This window comes from Balaenoptera acutorostrata, chromosome 2 (genome assembly GCF_949987535.1).
Source record: "Balaenoptera acutorostrata chromosome 2, mBalAcu1.1, whole genome shotgun sequence".
NCBI classification, from domain to species: Eukaryota; Metazoa; Chordata; class Mammalia; order Artiodactyla; family Balaenopteridae; genus Balaenoptera; species Balaenoptera acutorostrata.
Window position 1 is genome coordinate 106,890,435 of NC_080065.1, and position 15,917 is coordinate 106,906,351.

The 15,917-nt window shown below is 35.6% G+C and overlaps 1 protein-coding gene across 1 annotated transcript in view; it reads left to right on the forward strand.

The window, feature by feature from the left end:
• LOC103015242 (dual specificity protein phosphatase 3-like) overlaps positions 1-14,921 on the forward strand; it is a 39,751-nt gene extending 24,830 nt beyond the window's left edge. Inside the window, exon 2 of the mRNA XM_057540389.1 lies at positions 14,353-14,921. Coding sequence (XP_057396372.1) covers positions 14,353-14,921 — 569 coding nt within the window. The remainder of the gene's footprint in view (positions 1-14,352) is intronic.
• Positions 14,922-15,917: the final 996 nt, after the last annotated feature.

Sequence of the window (15,917 nt, forward strand, 5' to 3'; positions counted from 1 at the left end):
GGCAGAAGGAATATGACTCCAGACAGAAAATTTGATCCATATAAACTATACATGAAAAATAAGCAGAGGAGGGAAAATTTTTGAGTATGATAAAGGGTTGTTTTAATGGTATATATTAAATTATAAAGCTACAGTAATAACAATTGTACAGTAGACCCTTGAACTATGTGGGTTTGAACTGCATGGATCCACTTTATACACATATACTTTTCAAAAGGAAATACTGCAATACTACACTGTCAGTAGTTGGTTGAATCCACAGATGCAGAGGAACCCTAATTATGGAGGGCTTTTGATAAATTATACTCGGATTAACTCCCACACTGTTCAAGAGTCAACTATAGTTTGTCCAGGGGTAATATAGATATAGATATAGAAATAGAAGTGATATCTAAGAAACTCTCTCTCTCTCTGTATGATGAAGATAGCATGTCAAGTGTTAATATTAACCATTGAATAGTATTGGTTAATTGGTGAGCAGTTTGGAATAAAGTTTGAGCCATATTGCACTCCAAAATATATTCCAGGAGTATAAGTATTTAAATACAGATAATGAAATCATGAAGTAAATAGATAAAATATGGTTGAATATTTTCTGATCTCAGAGTGTTGAATGTCTTTCAGTGCAGCATACAAACAATTAGTTTTCTTAACATCTAAGATGAGAATTTATTTCTAGAGGAAACCCTACTTATTTAGGAAAATGCTTTAATATGCCTGTGAGATTTGCTACTGTCCACCAATGTTCATGTCTCTTCTTTTACTTGAGCACACTTAGACCACATATCCAGGCCCCACTTTATCTAGACGGGGCCATATCACTATTTCCTGTTAATTGAATATGTGTGTCAGTGATGTATGTTATTTTAAGACCAAAGCAGTTAAGAGCATTTATGCCTTTCATAAGCTCTCTTTCTCTCTTTTGACCTCTGCGGTTTGAAAACAAAGAAGATAGTAGAAACACAAGATGGAAGAATTCAGGGTTCCCAAACAATTGAACTTAGCCTCCATTTTACCTCTACCATAGTACTGATCATAGCTAAAAAATCCTGTTGCCTTAAGCCACTGAGATTTGGGAAGTGTTTGTTACAGTAGGTAGTCCACTCTGACCAAAACAAAGTTGTAGGACTTAGTCAGGTCTAAGACAACAAAAGAAGTATTTAAGCCATTCTGCATTAATATTAATTTGGTGTTTGTAGAAAAAGATCTGTGGATTAGAGGAGAGCGAAGAGTTAGATCCGGGTAGATGTAATCCATCAAAAAGCCAAGAGAGTTTTAAGAAGAGGAACATCTAATATTGAATTTTGTCACATGGTTTTCCCCAAATTTGTACACAAAATTACCATATGTGAATAATTTGTAATAAATTGAAGAAAGAGGCTGGGTACTTGGTCTGGGTAAATATAGTTCAGAACAACAGTAGCCCGAGTGAGATGGTAAGATGATCATTAAATTGAACTAATTCAGTGGAAACTGGAGCCTGAGGTGACTAAGAAAATGAATTCAATGCATGGTTTTATCTTAGTTTTAAGAAGTGTAGTGACATCAGTTGACATTTAGTTTAAATGAGGATAAGAATAATAGAAAACTATAAAAATAGATTAGTGATTTTACATCTTTATATAATCTACTACATCAACAAAATTAAAAGCTAAATGACAGGGCTTCCCTGGTGGCGCAGTGGTTGAGAGTCTGCCTGCCAATGCAGGGGACACGGGTTCGAGCCCTGGTCTGGGAGGATCCCACATGCCGCGGAGCAACTAGATCTGTGAGCCACAATTGCTGAGCCTGTGCGTCTGGAGCCTGTGCTCCGCAACAAGAGAGGCCGCGATAGTGAGAGGCCCACGCACCGCGATGAAGAGTGGCCCCCACTCGCCACAACTAAAGAAAGCCCTCGCACAGAAACGAAGACTCAACACAGCCAAAAATAAATAAATAAATAAATAATAAAATTAAAAAAAAAAAAAAAAAAGCTAAATGACAAATTTGCTCTATTGGGCAAAATAATTATTTAATTCTCATGGATGATTATTTACAATAATAAAACTTGAATATTGCAATTGAACAAATGGGCAGAAAATATTAAAAGCCAATTCATAAAAAAAAATTATAAATGGGTAGTATATTTGAAAAATGTTCACTCTCACTAGAAAGCAAAAATGCAAATTAAGATGATAATGAGATACCATTGTCACCCATTTGACAAAGATTCAAATAAGGACAATACAGTGTTGGACAGAGTGGACAATTGTTTATAATGCTGGAAGAATGTGAATTAGTATTAAGATTAAGGATGTCAATTTGGTAATATACATATCAACCTCTGCTTTGACTGCACACCTGAATCACCTGGGGAACTTTAAAAAGCAAGAGAAACTCTGCCAATATTTTTTGAAAGTTCCTCAAAATAATTTCTATGTGCAGCCAGGATTGAAAAACACTAATATATAAACAATTTTAAAATATATTCACTCATTATTTCTTTCTTATAAGAATAAAGCTAGAATAAGTAAAATAAAACAAATAAAATAGAAACAGAATAAAATTAGTTCTCAAAAGAATGTTCGGTAATGTTTGAATAGTGCAAGTGGGGAATGACCTAAATGGCCAGTAAATAAATATTGTAGAATACTGTACACAAATTAAAATTAGGAGAATATCCCATAGGAAAATGCTCATTATTTGCTCACAGTGAATACAAAATTGTATATAGGACATGATTCCAAATCTGTGACCCATTAGATACACATTCTGTACATTAAGAGAAACGGTACTAAATGACATATATCAAATATTTAATATAATTTATCTCTGGGTAAACTGCAGAAAAGTTTTGTAATATTATAATACTATAGATATCATGTGGCAAACATAGATGAATCTAAAATCGTCCATCGGAATCTACTGTATGTGTGTGTCCAACTTATGATAAAGGGAGCAAGAGAAGGAATGGAGAAGAATAGTTCATCTCTTGTGCTGTTAAAACTCTTCCAATGTAGCAGCAGTCTCATCTCTTTCAAACTGTCTTATCAGCTCTTTCTCCTCTTCATCTATCCAGCCAAAGTATTCATTCTACTCCTCACCTCTGGACTGTGTCCAGGTAAATGACCTCTTTAAATTACCCTAAAAATGTGAGCCACATTGCTTAGCAGCCATTCTGATTTGCCTCAGGTGTTGACTGGGTTAGGGAGGTGGAGAAAGACCATTTCTGGTTGTCCAAGATTAAATTTTTAATATGCTTCCTAAAGAGAAATGTGCTTACACATGATGAATAGCTTGCAGAGTGTTTTTCCTAATAGATTTCTATACATTGAGGTTCAAATAGGCTTGTATTGAATGCACTGGAGATTCAGTCATCATTTATAGTGATTATTTAATGGAGCAATACCTTTGTAAATAACATACTTGTGGCTTATTGTCTTTTTGGAAATTGAGAATTTTTCATAATCTATTTAAAGTTTTTGACAAAGTATTGAGTTATATAAGACATTGAATCACTGCAGTTAATAGTAACCTGATACGTTATCTTTATAAATGTGGTTATTTATGATAGTTAGAGAGCCACCTCACTTCTAACTCCATCTTAATCTTCCTCTCTCTCTTTTTCACTGAGGTAAGGGACAGTTATACCTAGTTTGGGTCTAATTACTTTCTGCTGTCAAGTGTCTAAAGGGCAAGATTTGTTCTGAAATTCTGTTTGGATCAACAGCTGCCATGTTGTTAGACATCTAGAGGTTAACCAAAGAACTGAAAAGGAAGACATTTATTTCACCTTAATGTCCCTATTATCCACATAGTTCAGGATTTCAACTGTACGTGTGGTCAAGGTCAATGACACTAGTTCCAAGAAAGTTTAATGATGGATATTCTCACTTTTAACTCAGTTTAGAATGGTTAGGTAGAGAAAAGTAATGAAAGGTTGCATTGTTAAATATCATAGAAGTAGCTCTGTAGTTACAGAAATCACATTCTTCAGGAACTTTTTTCCTAGGACTGCCATTTTTCGTTATAAGCCATTGTTATAAATGAATTTTACTGCAAGTTTTCTTTACTAGAAATTTATCACTACAAGATGGACGAGGTAGGACCAGTTTTTCCAAATCAGATTCTATATAAATGACGCCAAGGAATGTTTACTAATTTTGCTGTTTAAACCTCTGTGAAATGACTAATGGATTTATAGGGCAAATGATATTTGAAAATCTATTAAGTTAATTCCATATGTCTGAAGGAAATTTGTCAGCATAACAAGTGATTCAAAATTGGTTTGATCAGGATATAGAATTAAATATATCCTTGTTTCCATGGTACTCCAACATTTATCCTTTGTTGAATTACTGTAACAAAAGTAGCTAGGCCAACCTTGAACTTACCCAGTTATGTGTGGCTAGATATCTATATTTAAAATGGACCTCAAGCTGAGAAAATGGGAGCATTCATTTCTCATAATTAATTTGGCTTTCATATCCAATATATTAAACAAAAGTGTTAGAGATTAAGAATATTTGTATTTGTTTCCCAGTTTGGCTGCTTGCAATTTGACTATAAAATGTAGTGAAGACCTTTAAGTAGAATGGATACAGCTGTTTCCATTTGAGATTTGGGGTTACATGATTCCCTAATCTCAAATTACTAACATTAGGGTGATGGAATGAGCAGTGTGTGTGTATGTGTGTGTGTGTGTGTGTGTGTGTGTGTGTGAGAGAGAGAGAGAGAGAAAGAAATGTATACATACATACATATGTTCATACCTAATATATATGTACATAATATATACATACATTTCTAAAACTAGGTGAGATGTGGATATAAAATTTTAAGGTCCTTCATATTATTGACAAATTATCTTCCAGATGATTAGTCCATTTCACATTTCCACTCAATGTTTTACAAAATATTTCAAATCTGGACAAAATATTTTATCATTTACTAATGTTTATAAATATATATGTGTGTGTGTATACACAAAATACCACTAATATTTTTAAACAGAATTTACTGTTTATGAACTTACTGTTCATAAATATACTGTTTATGAACTTTTTATCCCCTTTTCATGAATATTTTAATAAGTTATTAAATATTAATTGATGAAACATAATTTTAATGACCAAAAATATTCTAACATATGGAAACATAATTTATGGATTATTTTAGTTAGTTATTATTATAAAAATAAACTATGTAGAATTAGTGTTAGTCATATTTTTATACCAATTTCTAAAACTAGGTGAGGTGTAGATGTAAAATTTTAAGGTCCTTGATATTGACAAATTGTCTTCCAGAAGAATTGTCCATTTCACACTTCCACTCAGGGTTTTATGAAATACTTCAAATCTGGGCAATGAATTTTATTATTTACTCTTAGGTATTTTTCCAAAGAAGGCCAAGAACTATTCCTCAGCTAACTCAACTGATACTCAAGAAACTCTTTCATAGAAATTTAAATGATGTGTGTTTCAAGTTCCGTTATCTTGGGGGAGTTCACAAAGGTACTTTGGGTTTTTATTTAGGCCTTATGCTTTAAAGTTGATGAATGAAATAGGGTGACTTAACTATAATAGCCTTCATCTTGAACAATCTGATGGGGATAATCCTGATATGTTACTTTCAAAGTAACAGATAGCAGAGTAAGAGACACTGAGAGGAATTTTGGTATACCAGGAATATATCAGAGGCAGTCTATTTCAGTCTAGATTGTAGTAGCTTTACTGTCTACATCTGATGCACTCCAAGACTTAAGATATTTACTCCAAGCTCATTTAAAAAACAAAAACCCTTCAAGTTTTAGAACCCTTCATAAGTGTGGTTTTAATTAGTCCTGGGAAGTTTAGATGATGTAAAAAATTAGGAAACACACACTGATGTTCATAATTGACACGTGTATTTGCAACATAGTTGGATAAATATGTTCTGCTTTATAACTTGGATAAGCTTTCTTTGGGCTGAGCTCCTAGTTTTCTTCACATTTAACTTTAATGTAGAGTAGTAGGAGACAGAGCAATTTCTAATCTTTATATTAAAAGATATGGATGAATTCTGATAGTTTTAGTTGGAGTGAGCAAGATGTGGAAAGAATAATGTTACTTAAATACAAGTGTGGTTACTTAAATTTTATGTATTCTTTAAAGAGAAGTTCTTCAGTTCTGAAAGGGAAAAAAATGAAAAAAAAATGACATGAAATAAAAGCAGTAGCAAAGCAATATGAGCAATGGTAGGTTGTGGTGATTAGCTTGTGATACCCAATTTCTTAATTTCCTCTTTATTCCTACCTCTTTCACAGGCTCTATGGATTCCTGTGTGTCTCATCTTAGTGGTATAAACTCAGAAAGAAATTTTAATAGGAATTCGTTTTCAAAATTATTTTGGTATTAAAAATTCTTTGGTGAATTAGGGAAGAATAATTTGGTTTTAGCTGCATGAAAGAAAACAGTAGAATTATAATATAAAATCTCAGGACTTTGAATTATAGAGGTTTTTACAATGTCTAATATCTGGTAATTATTTTCTTTCTGTACACAGATAAAAACTGAGTTTGGATATTTTCCCTGAAGAATACTACTGCTCTTTATACACCATTAAAATAGTGATAATATGTAATTAGGAAATGGAAGAATGTTATGTAATTGGTTAGGTTTATATATTTAAAAAAATGAAAACTTAAAAGAATAAAGATGAGGACAGGGATACAAGTAATTCTCAATTCAGGGGACAGAGGAAAGACATAAAATAGTAATTGTGAGAGATAAATATGTTTAAATATAATATTTATAAATACTATCCATAAAAGTATTCCACAGTACATAGATATTTAAAAAATAGTTCATGCATAGTATAATTTCTTTGGCTGAAGTAATAGCTGAAATGGTGGCTGAATCTTATGTTACTAGCAAAATATCATACTTTTAATCAGAGTTAATTACACAAGGCAGGCCTACCATTTCTGAAATCCTTTATCACTTTTGAAAAATTTGCTTTTTTAATTTATATCATTGTGAAACACTAGCTAGATGATTGTTACATTTCATAATGTTCTACCACTTATTAGCTATAATATACCTTTAAAATTTTCTTTTATCGTACTTGAAAAATGAAATTACAATACTATCAAATAGGGTTAGAGTGAAAATTAAATGAATTAATACATTTAAAAACACAACACTAAGATGCTCATTAAATAGTATAAATAACTATGAGATATAATATAAACAATTATTGTTTGTATGAGTCAGCTTCTAAAATGGCCTCCAATGATCCTCACCTCCTGATATTCACTTTCTCATGTAGTCTCCTCCTTCATTGCACATGAGGATTCTGCTGCGTGACTGTTAGCATTCTGCAAAAGTGATAATATGTCCCTTAGGAGATCATGTGTATCAGACCCTGCAGCCTCCGTCTTGATGGTTCTCGCACTCTGTTGGATCTCTCACTCTGGGAGAAGCAATCTGTCATGTGAAAACTTTATAGAATGTTCTGTGTTCAACAGCAGGCCTAGTCCAGGAGCCATCCTGGAACCAAGGCCTACTAACAGCCACGTGAGTTAGTTAGAAGCAGATTCTCCAGCCCCATCAGGCTGTGAGTTGACTACAGCTCTGGCCGACAGCTTGACTGCAATCCTCATGAGAGATTGTAAGATAATCAGTGTTTGTTGTTTTAAGCTGCTAAATACTGGAATAGTTTATTATGAGGATAAAAGCTAACACTGAATATTCACCTATTGTGTAAGATACATTGCAGTCATTTTTGCTAAGTTATTTCATATGTAATCTTACCTCCCCCACAGTATACCAATATTTAAGTTATTATATCCACTTTACGGGTAAAGAAATAGAAATACCTGAAATATACTCATCAAGGTACACAAGCAGTATCTCCTTTGGGCTTCATCTCTGTGGTGTAAGTGCCTGACACTAAGTTTTGATTGCCAAGGCATCCAGTTCAAAAGACTTCCAGCTTGAATAAACATATTACCAACTGTATGACACAGCTACTAGCAAGACAACCAGATAAAGAACTAGAACACCCACTCCATGAAGTTCCCCTTTCAGAAAGCCCTGGGTGACATAGGTAACCGGCTGCTTGAGTGACCCCATCTCCAGGCTCCTGTGTGCTCATTCCTCCTCTTATGCTTCAAATCAGCCAATAATGAGTGACCTAGAGAAGTCCTAAACACCTTGCTCTTAGACCCAAATAAATGTAGAGCCCCAGGTTCATTCTCTCTCTCTCTCTATCTCTCTCTCACTCTCACTCTCCCTGCTCCTCCCCTCCTCCCTCTCACCTCTTTTCTTCCCCTACTCAACCTCCCCCTTGTGTGGTCTTCAGGCATGCTGTGTACCCTTCAGGATTTGTGGATAATAAATCTTGTTCCTCAAATTTCCCTGATAGTATTTTGCTAAAGTGCACTCTGTGACCATCATAAGAACCACAAGGGCCGGCCCAGCCACAACATTGACCTCGGTAAGGAAATATCTGTGGGCTTTTCTCCCGGTAACATGGGCCCAGGCGAGTACTGCAGGCGTTCCTAGGGCAGAGCATTATCATCAGTGGGCTGGGACGAGCATGCAACCTCCGTAGTACAGAGCACACATAACCCCAACATGTTGCTTTTCCCTCCTTAGTATAGCACTACTTTGCAGAGCCTTTAATAATAGAATTGATGTATGCCTCAGTACTTATTGCCTAGAAGTTGTAAAATGAAGAGGAACTTTGCCTAGAGATGCCTGGAGGAAATTTACATGGATTCCTGGACTTGAGAGAATAATCTCATGTCAAATCAAGTGACAGATTAGCTTTAAAGACAGTTTTTTTGTTGTTAATTTTCTATTCTTTTTTGCATTCAGAGAGGTTTGTCAGGTACTGAGGTGGTAGAATTGCATGAAAGATTCCTTTAGGGTTTCAAAGGTTGTAAATAATTTTCTATAATCAGCTTTTAGATTTGATCCTCCTAGGTGATAGTAAGCAGTAAAAATTATGGGAAGTGAGACTCTGTGAATCGTAATTTTTATTAGTAAAAGGAATAACTTGGAGATGTTCATATATCTTTTTAATGTTATTCATCTTAATTATTTTCCAGTAAATTCAACAGTCCTTTGTGTTTGTTGAGAGACAAAGGGAAAATAATATACGTTGTCACTGAAAAAAGTGGGAGGAGATAAATACGTTTAGATGTTTTGCTCCAGCTTTTCCTGTAATGGAAAATCTGTCATGAAGTAGAAAATGAAGGTGGATGAGTTTTAGTTTCTCTGTATAGAAGTTTATATTGTATCTTTCAGAGGAATGGCTATTTCATTACAGTATTTCAAGTAAAAGAAAAATAATTATTGTTCAAAGTCTGTAGAGTACAGTTGTGCAACCCACTGGTCCTTGACTTTAGAAGTCAAGTTCTCAGGAGTCAAAAACAATTTGATTCAATATGTACCTATCATTAATCATGTGTGTTTTGTAAGTTGATCATTTTTGAGGATTTTGCATACCAACATATCCGGATATTAAAACAAAACAAAACAAACAAAATAAAACCAAAGCAGAAACAAAACCCCCAAATTTAAAATAACTAATACCTTTTGAGAATTTTCTAACTGCCAGAAACTAGGAAAATTGGCAAACTGGTCATCTTTTCAGTACAAAATACAGTTTTGAAAGTTACCTCAAATGTGACAGCCTCATCTTGGCAAGGAGAAACTGCATCTGCCTTTCAAATACCCGCATAAGAATTTTCCCAATATTTCAGCTAGTGTGTAATGACTTTAAAGGCAAGTATACCTGAAATTATTAATCTCCTCCCCCTGCCCCCATTGCCCCCTCCACCACCTCCTCTCTCTCCCTCTCTATCTCTCCCCCTGCCCCATAAATAAAAGTTCCTCCCTGTAAAATATATTGAAGGCTTACTTATAAAATGTATAAATAATTTGGGTGGGGTTTAATGAATTTTATAAAATAAACACACCCATGTAAACAGCACCGAAATCAAGACATAGAGCATTACCAGGACTCCTGAAACCCCCAAGTTAACCATTATCCCAATTCTAATACTGTATATTAGTTTTTTTGTTTTTTTTTTTTAATTTTTTTTATAGCTACTTTATTTATTTATTTTATTTATTTTTGGCTGTGTTGGGTCTTCGGTTCATGCTAGGGCTTTCTCTGGTTACGGCAAGTGGGGACCACTCTTCATCGCGGTGCGCGGGCCTTTCACTATCGTGGCCCCTCCCGTTGCGGGGCACAGGCTCCAGACGCGCAGGCTCAGTAGTTGTGGCTCACGGGCCCAGCTGCTCCGTGGCATGTGGGATCTTCCCAGACCAGGGCTCGAACCCGTGTCCCCTGCATTAGCAGGCAGATTCTCAACCACTGCGCCACCAGGGAAGCCCTGTATATTAGTTTTTAAAGTTTTTGAAATTTTAAAAATAGAATCATATAGGATGTACTCTTTTGTCTTTTTTTCCCTCTCAGTATTAAAATTGTATATTTGTGGGATTTATCTATCCTGTACATTTATTTTGTTATATGAAAAATGCATTTCCATTTGCGTTATGTATTGCACTTAGAAGCGTAATATGTGCATCACAGAACAGCATGTCTCCAGCTCTTTTAGACACTGACAAGTAGTTTTCCAAATGGGTTATACCAGTTTATACTCCAACCAGCAAAGTGTCAGAATTCTAGTTGTTTTATAATCTTGCCTGTACCTAGCTTTGTCTCACCCTTTGTTTTAGATGTTCTAATGGGTGCGAAGTTAACTCATTGTGATTTTAGTGTGTATTTCCTTGTGCTTTACTTGAGTTCTGTTTCATATGTGTATGTTACTTGGACATTTTCTGTTGTGAACTGCCTACTCAAGTTTTTTATATATCTTATACTAGTTTGATAGTATTTTCCTTATTAATTTGTAGGAATTCTTTGCATATTTTGAATGAGTTATTTTGTCAGATACATACCCGTATATACATACACACAATAAAAATACTTAACTCTGTGTTGCCTTTTCACTCTATAACATTTTTTCAGAAAAATTCAAATATATTTTATTATATGACATGTCATACTTAGCATCTTAGCAATATCCTATTGTTTTTTAAATTAATTTTTATTGGAGTGTAATTGATTTACAGTTCTGCGTTAGTTTCTGCTGTATAGCAAAGTGAATCAGTTATACATACACATACAGCCACTATTTTTTAGATTCTATTCCTATATAGGTCATCACAGAGTATTGAGTAGGGTTCCCTGTGCTATACAGTAGGTTCTTATTAGTTATCTATTTTATATATAGTAGTGTGTATATGTCAATCCCAATCTCCCAATTTATCCCTCCTGTCACCCCTTTCCCCCTTGGTAACCATAAGTTTGTTTTCTACATCTGTGACTCTATTTCTGTTTTGTAAGTAGGTTCATTTGTACTATTTTTTTAGACTCCACATGAAAGCGATATATGATATTTGTCTTTGTCTGACTTAATTCACTCAGTATGACAATCTCTGGGTCCATCCATGTCACTGAAAATGGCATTATTTCATTCTTTTTTATGGCTGAGTAATATTTCATTGTGTGTGTGTGTGTGTGTGTGTGTGTATACATATATATATACATACCACATCTTCTTTATCCATTCCTGCACTGATGGGCATTTAGGTTGCTTCCACATCCTGGCTATTGTAAACAGTGCTGCAATGAACATTGGGATGCATGTATCTTTTCAAGTTATGGTTTTCTCTAGATATATGCCCAGGAGTGGGATTGCTGGATCATATGGTAGCTCTATTTTTAGTTTTTTAAGGAACCTCCATACTGTTCTTCATAGTGGCTGTACCAATTTACACTCCCACCAATAGTGTTGGAGGGTTCCATTTTCTCCACACCCTCTCCAGCATTTATTGTTTGTAGATTTTTTGATGATAGCCATTCTGACCGGTGTGAGGTCATACCTCATTGTAGTTTTGATTTGCATTTCTCTAATAATTAGTGATGTTGAGCATCTTTTCATGTGCCACTTGACCATCTGTATGTATTCTTCAGAGTTATTGATAACATTTGATGAATAGAATACTTTAATTGTAGTGTCATCTAATTGATTACATTTTATTTATTTTTAAATATCGTTTGTGTCCTGTTTAAGAAATCAAGAAAGTGCTCTTTACTCCAAGGTCATAAAGATATTCTCCTATGTTTTCTTCTAAAAGTCTTATTGTTTTACCTTTCACTTTTAAATCTACAATCTGTCTAGGATTTATATATGTGTGGAATACAGTAAAGGCAAAGAGTCTTCTTTTTCTCCCATAAAGATATCCAGTTGGCCACAACTCACTACACTGAAATGTTACTTTTGACATGAGTTAGGTGACCACATCTATGTGAGTCTATTTCTGGACTATTCTATTCCATTGGTCAATTGGTTTATATTGTGCAAAAACTACATTGAATTAATTAGCATAGATTTATAATAGGTCTTAATATCTCATAAGTCCTTCAGTTTTGATAGTTCTCAGGAGTTCATTGCATATTCTTGGCCCTTTGGATTTCCATACACATTTTACAACAAGCATGTTGAATTAATGAACAAACCTTTTAGGATTTTAGTTGGTATTGCAACAAATCTGTACATGATTTTTTGAGTCTTCCAGTCCATGAACTTGGATTTCCCTCTATCTATTGTCTTTTAAAAGTTTCTGTCAATATATTTCTTGTTTGCAGAGTAGCAGTCTTGCATACCTCTTAGTTGTTTTTTTTCTTAAGTGTTTCAAGTTTTTTGGTGCTTTTGTAAATGGTATCATTTTTTAAATTTAATTTTCTATTTATTTGAGACAGATATGTTGAAATGCAATTAATATTTGTAAACTAACCTTAAATTTAGTGACTTTAGTAAATTCACCTAGTAATTCTAATAATTTGGCTCTTGGTCCTTTTGTATTTTCTACATGAAAAAACATGCCATCTGCCAATAATGGAAGTTTTATTTCCTTTTTCCTTTTTTTTCAATCTTTATGCCTTTTATTTCTTTCAACTGTCTCATCTCACTGCTTAGGAACTCGAAAACTGTTAAATACAAGTGGTGATAACAGGCATCATTGGCTCATTCCTGATTGCAATAGAAAGTTTTCAATAATTCATCATTAAGATATTTATTGTAGGATCTTTCCAAGATGGTTTTCATTAAGTTATTGAAGTTCCTTTCTATTCCTAATTTTTTGAGAATTGTTATCATGAATGGATGTTGAATTCTGTCAAGTGCGTCTAATGTGATGATGGTATTATTTTTCTCACTAAATTTCTACTAATAGGGTAAATTGCATTGATTTTTTTGAATGTTAAATCACTCTTGCTTTCATGGAAAAACCCTACTCATTTGAGGTATATTATCTTTCTTATATATTCTTGGATTTGTTTTGCTAAATTTTGTTTAAGATTTTTGCATTTATTATATTTATGAGAAAACTTAGCCTGCAAATTTTGTTTTTATAGCATCCCTTTTAAGTTTTGGTATCAAGATTTTTGTTGATCTAATCAAAGAGTTGGTAAATGTGCTCTCTTTGTATTTTCTGGAAGTGCTAGTATAAGATTGGTTTAATTTATTCCTAAAACGTTTTGAAGAATTCACCAGTATATTCATCTAAGCCTGGAGTTTTCATCATGGGAATGACTTTAATGCTGGATTCAAATTCTTTAATAGATAAGGAACTATTCATATCTTTAATTTCTTTTACTTTAATTTGGTAATTTGTGTTTTTTATGTAGTTTGTCATTTTATCTAAATTATTAAATTTATTGGTATGAAACTTTCCATAATTTTAGTTTATTAACTTTTTATATCTGTAAAGCCTACAGCAAAATCTTCTTTTGGTGCATTAAATTGGTAATATGTTGGGTTTCTTTTTTCTTGTTAAGTCTTTTGAATTTTTCATCTTTATTAGTGTTTTCAAATAATCAAGTTTTGGCTTTGTCAAATTTTTTAATTTAATTAAATTAAAATTTTAATAAATTAATTTTTTAATTATGTATTTTTTTCTTATGTTAATTGTTTCTGTACTACTTTTTTGAGGTTGATTTGCTCTTTCCTTACAAAGTTCTTTATATGAAAGCATAAATCATTGTGATTTTTTTTTCCTTTATTATTTTCTAACATATGCATTTAAGGCTATACATTTTCCTCTAATCATAATTTTAACTGAATACTTCACGTGTTGATATGTTGCATTATCATTGTCATTTAGTTTACAATTTTTCTAATTTCTCCAGTATAGAAACGTATTATTTAACTTCCAAACAATTGTATATTTTAAGTTAGTTTTTCTTATTGATTTCTAGCATAGTTCCCCTGTGGTCATAGTTTTCTAGCATTGGAAAAATGTCAACCGGCAGGGCCCAGCTGCTGCCTGTCGGGCCCGTTCGGGCTCTCGGTGCAGGATCTCAATGACCTGCTCTCGGACGGCAGCGGCTGCTACAGCCTCCCAAGCCAGCCCTGCAACGAGGTCACCCCCAGGATCTATGTGGGCAACGCGTCTGTGGCTCAAGACATCCCCAGGCTACAGAAACTGGGCATCACCCACGTCTTGAATGCGGCTGAGGGCAGGTCCTTCATGCACGTCAATACCAATGCCAACTTCTCCAAGGACTCTGGCATCACATACCTGGGCATCAAGGCCAACGATGCACAGGAGTTCCTCAGCGCCTACTTTGAAAAGGCGGCGGACTTCATCGACCAGGCCCTGGCTCAGAAGAACGGCCGAGTGCTCGTCCACTGCCATGAGGGTTACAGCCGCTCCCCGACTCTTGTCATCGCGCATCTTATGATGAGTCAGAAGATGGGTGTCAAGTCTGCCCTGAGCACCATTAGGCAGGACCGTGAGATCGGCCCCAAGGATGGTTTCCTGGCCCAGCTCTGCCAGCTCAATGACAGACTAGTCAAGGAGGGGAAATTGAAACTCTAGGGTGCCCTCACTTCCTCTTCTCTAGAGGTTGGATGGGTTGGGGGGGCCTGGTTGTGGTGTCCCAAGCTGCCATGTTTAGGAAACACAGTGTACCCTGCTCCCAGCATCACCAGGCACTTGCCGACAAGTCTGTCCCAACACAGCCCTGGGCCACTTTCCCCCTGGGGAGCATATAAAGACGCTTGCTGAGGAGGGCATTCCTGCTCCCTGGTGCCTGCAATTTATGATGTCCTCACCCTGAGGAGGGGGAGCAGAGCGGGGGAGGGCCTGTGACGGGCGTGCTTCTTCTGGATGACCCAGGGCAAGAGGTCTGTGGAAGTGTAAGGCCTGAGATGCTCACAGGGGCCCCTCCTGACCTCCCCACTGCCCACCCCTGGGCCCTCTCCTGAGTGGGGACCCCGACCCTGTAAAGGAACTATGCAAATGCGGGTCTCTCTCCCCCGAACAGTGCCCGTCTCCCCTGTCTCCTCACAGCCGTCCACACCTGCTCCTAGACAGAGGCACGTCACGAGATCTGAAGTTGGCTCAGGGTCAGTTGTCCTTGGGTGGAAATCCCCATGAAGAGACTGCATTTTAATGATTTCCTTAGGATTAAAGATACTGAAACAAAGAGACCCTTGAGTGGGCAAATACATGCCCCTGGAGGACTCTCCTAAATCAGTCGTTTGAAAAATGTGACTCCTTGGAAGGCTTGAGTTCAGAATCCGCAGCTTTGGGGTACCCGGCTCTCAGGCGTCACTTGGTCGGTTAGAAGAGCAATGCCTTGGGCAGGGTTTTATTTTTCTTTTTTAGAAAACAGGGTGTTGAAATCCAGCCTATTTAAAAACCCCACCATTTGGAGAATTACAAGGGTTTTGTCCTGAATTATAGTGCTGGCGAGCCCAAGCCACTCGTGCTCACTGCTTTTTGTCTCGGTGCTATTCCAAGAACAGGAGGAGGAAGCTGGCCAATTATAGCGCGGGTGCGCACGTGTGTGTGTGTGTGTGTGTGTGTGTG